The 6,331-nt window shown below is 37.6% G+C and overlaps 1 protein-coding gene across 1 annotated transcript in view; it reads left to right on the top strand.

The window, feature by feature from the left end:
* Nucleotides 1-6,331, top strand: part of KAT6B (lysine acetyltransferase 6B) — a 109,230-nt gene that overhangs the window by 59,984 nt on the left and 42,915 nt on the right. The window contains exons 3-6 of the mRNA XM_080620788.1: nt 389-504; nt 671-752; nt 1,762-1,894; nt 5,557-5,939. Of these exons, the coding sequence (XP_080476914.1) occupies nt 389-504; nt 671-752; nt 1,762-1,894; nt 5,557-5,939 (714 nt within the window). The remainder of the gene's footprint in view (nt 1-388; nt 505-670; nt 753-1,761; nt 1,895-5,556; nt 5,940-6,331) is intronic.

Genomic DNA, 6,331 nt, shown 5'->3' with positions numbered 1-6,331 from the left:
TTTAGATAAATAATATGGTTTTATCTTAAGATTTTCTCTGTTGCACTGCTCTGAAGAGGGACTGGGGTCAGGTTTGTAAAAACACTTTTCAGAACCAATGGCAGTTTAATATGCTATGGAAATAACCTAGTTGAAAATAAAAATTCAATTTCAGGTTTTTGTGTAGACCATTCACAGGTGTCAGTTACAGCAGAAATAAACTTCCTACTTCATAAATGAGTTTTATGGCAGTTATTCTGCATCTCTGTATGAAGCAGATGAGTTAAATAATGTGTTGCAAAGTTCTGAGAACAGCTGATGCTGGTGCTGTTCGCTACATCCTATTGAACTTAAAAATTTGACTTTCCAATCTTAAATCTCAAGCTTTAAATATTTTTGGTTTTTTTAGGACATCCATCATGTTTGAAATTCTGTCCTGAGTTAACATCAAATGTGAAGGCCTTAAGATGGCAGTGTATTGAATGCAAGACATGCAGTGCGTGTAGGATCCAAGGCAAAAATGCAGTAAGTTAAGACTGTTGGATGTTGTTTGACTTCCCTTTGTTTACCATAACTCTGTACTTAGCATGTGCAAATACAATTCACTGATGTACAACTTCAAGCAATGCTGTATTAAGTCTTATTTTCCTCTTCCTCTTCCTTCCCCTCCCTCCTCCCCACCTCCCTTCAGGATAACATGCTTTTTTGCGACTCCTGTGATAGAGGGTTCCACATGGAGTGCTGTGACCCACCACTTTCCCGAATGCCAAAAGGTGATAATAATAATCCTTTCAATGAAAATACTTTCATTCACAGTCTTTTCTCATATTAAGTGATCAAAAGCTCTTGACCATGCTGCCTTTTTTTTTTTTTCCCCCATTGATAAAGAGTATGATTTCAATCATGTCAAAACCAATTTTATTTTTCTTGAGATTTTTTTTTTTCTCCTTAGGAAAATAATAAAGGTCTGTGGTCAGTTGACCAGGTGAATTCACTATATATTGAGTTGTTTGCCAATCTATTAAAGGTGGAGTTTTACAGAGTTAGTGTTCGAAGTATATACACGGACAAAGAAATCCTTAGAGCAGGTGAAAGAGCCTGCTTCTTCATGCTTTTTGTAAGAGTAATTTTTAAAGCCAACCAAACAAAATACTTGTGTCTTCAGGTTCTCTAATCTCTAGTTTTCTGATAAATAGCACCTCACTTCTGCTCTCATATCTTTATGGCTTTCCATATTTAATCTTAAAGTTACGCTAAAGACTTTGTCCAGTTTCTCTGCCTCTCCCTCCAAGTCCCCAGCCTTATCCATAATAAATAATTCTTCAGACACATTCATCAAACATAAAAAGGATGCCAAAATTAAGTTGTTGTATTTTAAAACAAACATACCTAGTTGTCATCTGATCTTTTGTTTAGTACACTTTAGTCTAGATTGCTTTGTAACACTCATTTTTACCCTGTGTTGATTGTGTCTGAAGAACGCTTTAGGTAGTATAAAGAGAGACAAGCTAGAACAGGAATTATTTTGAGAGCCCATTTGCTCACAGTATTTCCTGTGATCCTTGTTGCCACCTCTTTTCCCCTTCCCATGAGCACTTTGCTTTCAAAACACTTCAAAATATAGGTAGAAGTGGATTGCTTTTCTATGTCCACTTCCTCTTCCCTATGTCTTGTTCATAAGATAATTTCTTGACCTTGTATACTTGGCACGTATCTTGAGATGGACCTGCAGAACAGGTTAAATAAACTGTGTACTATTAAACTTTTTTTTCCTTTATGTAGGGATGTGGATTTGCCAGGTCTGTAGACCAAAGAAGAAAGGGAGAAAGCTACTTCATGAGAAGGCTGCCCAAATAAGGCGACGATATGCAAAACCTATTGGACGACCGAAAAATAAGCTAAAGCAACGAATGTTGTAGGTTTCTCTTGACTTTTTTTTTTTTTTTAATTTAATTTTTTTTTATTTTTTTTTCCCACCTTATATTTCTAAGAATGTAGTCAGGTAAGAGGAGACAGCTGATGCAAATTCAGCTACAATTTTTAACTGTATTTCAAGTTGGGGGAAGTAGGTGACAAGTATTCTAGTATATGCCTTTCAGCCCAATGGCCAATGACTTCTTAATTATAGTGAGTGCTTTTTGTGTCATGTCAGGAGGAGGAGAATAAACTTCTGTAACTTCCTTTTCTAATAATTTATTAACAAAACTCTTACCTATAGCAGATGCAAATAAAATTATGAATGATAACATATGCCAAAGCTATCTTGTAACTGTAGCTTCAAATAATTGAAATACATACAGAATCTATATTATATAGGTAATAGTGAATTACTTATATCCAACTTCAGGAGACTGTTGTGCTCAAAGACCTGTTCAAAAGTTGTATACAAATGGCTTTATTAGTTAATATCAGCTCCAAACCCCATTTCACAAAGTAAACTATGCAAGTACTATGGAAGTTCTGGTTTCAGTGGTACTCTGGGAGAAAATTACTTCAATTCTGCTGTTAAGCTGTCACTGGTTACAGGGAAGGAGGTTGCAATTCCTCTTGCTTCTTAGGAATGTGTTTATCTAAGATGAGAATGCTGTAATTCTTTTGGCATCTATCTTTCCAGGGAACACTGTAGTTGGACATCTTAAGGCTTGGTTGGACAATTGTTTAAGTAACATTCAAATGCTGAGTTGACATTACACTGATTCTGTGTTAACTCCAGTAGCATGTTGCCCTCTATCACATGTTCCTAGGCACATAGGCCTTTCTTCTCCTCCTGTTCAGCTATCTTTTTGGCCATATCAACGTAGCAGCTGAAAAGCTTTCTGGCTTTTTCTACTACTCGTTTTGTCGTGTGGCTGTTACCCAGCCTTTTTTCTCTGTAGTCTAAATACCTGCCTGGTATTCTTCAGAGCTGTACAGTAGCTGCTGTAAAACTTCGCATTTTGAGAATAAAGATTTTGGAGCCAGTGGAGCCACCATGTAAAAATAGAAGGGGGGGAAAAAAAATACATACTTACAGTACTGCAAGTACAGCACACAAGTTGATGTACGTGGTGCTGTGCAGCTTTCTGTATTCTCTTCCCCTCTCTCTTCACCAGGTTCTCTTGTCTTGCCTGTTTGGTCCTTTTTCTAAAATTGAATGTATGTTGCTCTAGGAAAATAGTACAGGACAAGGATGAAGAGTGGCACTACGTGAAAGTAAAAGATGTAGTTGTAGTGGCTTATGAAAGCATGTTGTTAAAGGAGGAGTGGGTGAAATATTCTTTCACTTCTCTATTCTCCTCCTGACTAAATAACTTAAGAATCTGAAGGTCATTGAAATACCCATACAGCTACTAGTGTTTTAACTGAAATTCCTGTATATCATTGTGTGTGTGTAATTAAAACATTTCATATATCTCTAGCTACCCCTCTGGTTTGTTTTACCCCTTTGAAAGTTCCTAAGCTTTCAACTGGCATCTGTCTTTCCAGGGAGCACTGTAGTTGGACATCTTAATGGCAATAATACAGTACTGCCGTCTTCTCTAAAAATACGTCCCTGATTTGGGTTCCTACAGTGGATTTAGCAGGAATACCTGTCTGACACAGTAATTCTGCTTCTCCTCTGGCCTCATACATGTAAAAGAAAGGTTGGAAAGATTGTGAGGGTTTTACTGTTACAGTTTGCTAATGGGATTCTGAGCTACAGCGTTTTTAAAAAATATGCTAAAGGATGCAGAAGTTCTCTTAGCATTGGATAATGTTTATAAATATCTTTAGAGAGGTTTTATTTTCTTTGTAGCACATGAACCACATGAGCATATTAGGGTAGTACTCGGGGGTTCTTTGTAGCATAAATACTTGCAATATTGAGGGCAAATTTCTATTACTTCAGCATCTAATATATGTAACAAGTAATCTTCTTTTGGAAAAATAGTGGTTAGGAGATGGGATAAGAGAAGAGGCTCTTCTTTGAATCCTATTTGAAAGAGATGGTGTGATTCAGAAGATGTCATACATGAAAGTATGTGGTCACATGAAATACAGGACGGTTAGCTAACGCCACTTAATTCTTTTTGTGTAGTACAAAGAAAATCTGTCCAGTAGTACTGGAATAATTTTTTTGCCTGTTGACCATCTGTAGAAAGCCTTTCACAGGCAAATTACTGTGTAGGTTTAACTAAAACGAGGTACATGTTGGCCTCTGGCAGTGATGGTGATTACTACATGTAGTAGTGAGAATAGGTCTTATGGTGGACGTAAGTTTACGGCACCAAAGGACTCAAAAGACTTTTGTCTTAGTTTTTGGTTTTGTTGCCTCTTAGAAGCTAACCAAATTTAAGGATGTGTGAGTGGAAAAGGGGCTAGTTCTTAAACTGGTCGGCCCTTGGAGTTCAGTAAACCAGATGGTAGCCCCAGGCTGTTCGGTCTCTAATTAGAAGTAACCTGTTGGAATTAATTACTTCAGCATCTCAATTAAGAAGGCAAAATCTGTGGAAGAAAACTTTCTGCTGCAAAGTAAATAAGCTAACTTCAAAGAGCAGGATGGAAAAGGGAATGGAAGCATTTGATGCAACTATGTAACTTTGTTTGGATTTGCAATTTGATCATGCCTCCTGATAGCTATTTCTTTTACTTGCAAACATTTTTAAATGTTCTGTTTCTATATACTTACAATATACTACTCTTCAGTGTATTCTTCAGTGTTGTTCCTCTCTTTAGTCATTAGCAACAACTAAACCTGGACTACTTCTTTCAGAAACCTCGGTTTTCAGCATGCCCTTTTTCTTCCTAGCATTAAATAACATTCACTGCTATTCCTTCCCATGTTAGGTCCGATTGGTTTATGACTTTTCTGCAAATACCACTTGGTCTTACAGTTCTGCTCTTTCCTTTCCTTTGCTATTTTTGTTTTTGCTATTGTTACAGTTTCTAAAGAAAACAGAGTTTATGTCTTTGGTTTTGTTGTAATGCTTTTCGTAAATAACCTCATTTTGCTTTTAGGTCTTTGGTGGTAATTTTTACTAATAGTTTTGACATATATAATCCAACAAGAGTGGGGGGGGAAAAAATGAGTTTCTTGAAAAATGACTGTATTGCTTTATAGTATTAATAGACTTTCCCTACAGTTTAAGCAAATACAGTCTGAAGTGTTTTGACATCAGTAATTTATTAGCACTGAACATGTGCATTTCCTTTGTGTGTACAATAAATTCTACAGTGATGGAACAGTTTTTGTGTTCAGACAAATTGCATTGAAGTTTTTCTCCAAATAAGCACACTTTTGCCATGTCTTTTGCCGTTGTCAGGTGAGAAGGCTGCATGCTTGGGAGATCCTGCTATCCCAGGTGCTTCTACTTAAATGTACTTGGAACTACCTTTTAAAATAAGAGGGGAAGGGGTGATGACAAAAAGAAAAAGTGGGGAAAAAACAGTTGGATGTTATGTCAGTGTGAAATGTATTTCCAAAGTGAAGATGTCTTTAAATTTCTTTGCAGTTTTTTAGGTACAGTGGCATAAATAACTTGTGTAAACTGTAGTACTATTTGGCAGTAGTTACAGATTTTTAATGCCGATTTTTATTTTCCAATTTGTTTTGCATAGGTCTGTAACCAGTGATGAAGGATCCATGAATGCATTCACAGGAAGGGGGTCACCTGGTAGGGGTCAAAAGACTAAAGTCTGTACCACACCTTCATCTGGTCATGCTGCATCTGTGAAGGATTCAAGCAGCAGATTGCCTGTTACAGACCCCACTCGGCCTGGTGCCACCACCAAAATCACCACCACCTCCACCTACATATCTGCCTCTACACTTAAAGTTAACAAGAAAACCAAAGGGCTCATTGATGGCCTTACTAAGTTCTTTACACCATCACCTGATGGTCGCAGATCACGAGGTGAAATAATAGACTTTTCAAAGCACTATCGTCCAAGGAAAAAGGTCTCTCAGAAACAGTCATGCACTTCTCTTGTGTTGGCGACAGGTACCACACAAAAGCTAAAATCTCCACCTTCTTCACTTCTACCCCCAACCCCCATCTCTGATCAGAGCCCCAATTCGCAAAAATCCAGCACTTCCACTTCTTCTAACTCTCCCCAAAGTTCTTCCAGTCAGTCAAGCGTACCTTCCTTTAATAGCGTTCCTAATAACAGTCAGCTAAAGGGACTCTTTGATGGACTCTCTCATATCTATACCACTCAGGCACAGTTTCGAAAAAAGGGACACCCAAGCTATGCACCACCCAAGCATTTGCATCGTAAACCAGAGTTATCTTCCACACCAAAATCTAATAGCCATTTCTATGGAAAGAAAGAGGTTAGGAGTAGGTTTGTTTCTCGTGCCTGTACCTCTAGATGGGCTGTGTCTAGAGGACAT

This window comes from Psittacula echo (genome assembly GCF_963264785.1).
Source record: "Psittacula echo genome assembly, chromosome: 6".
NCBI lineage: Eukaryota > Metazoa > Chordata > Aves > Psittaciformes > Psittacidae > Psittacula > Psittacula echo.
Note: the sequence above shows the minus strand (reverse complement) of the source record. Positions and strands in the feature narration are given on the sequence as shown.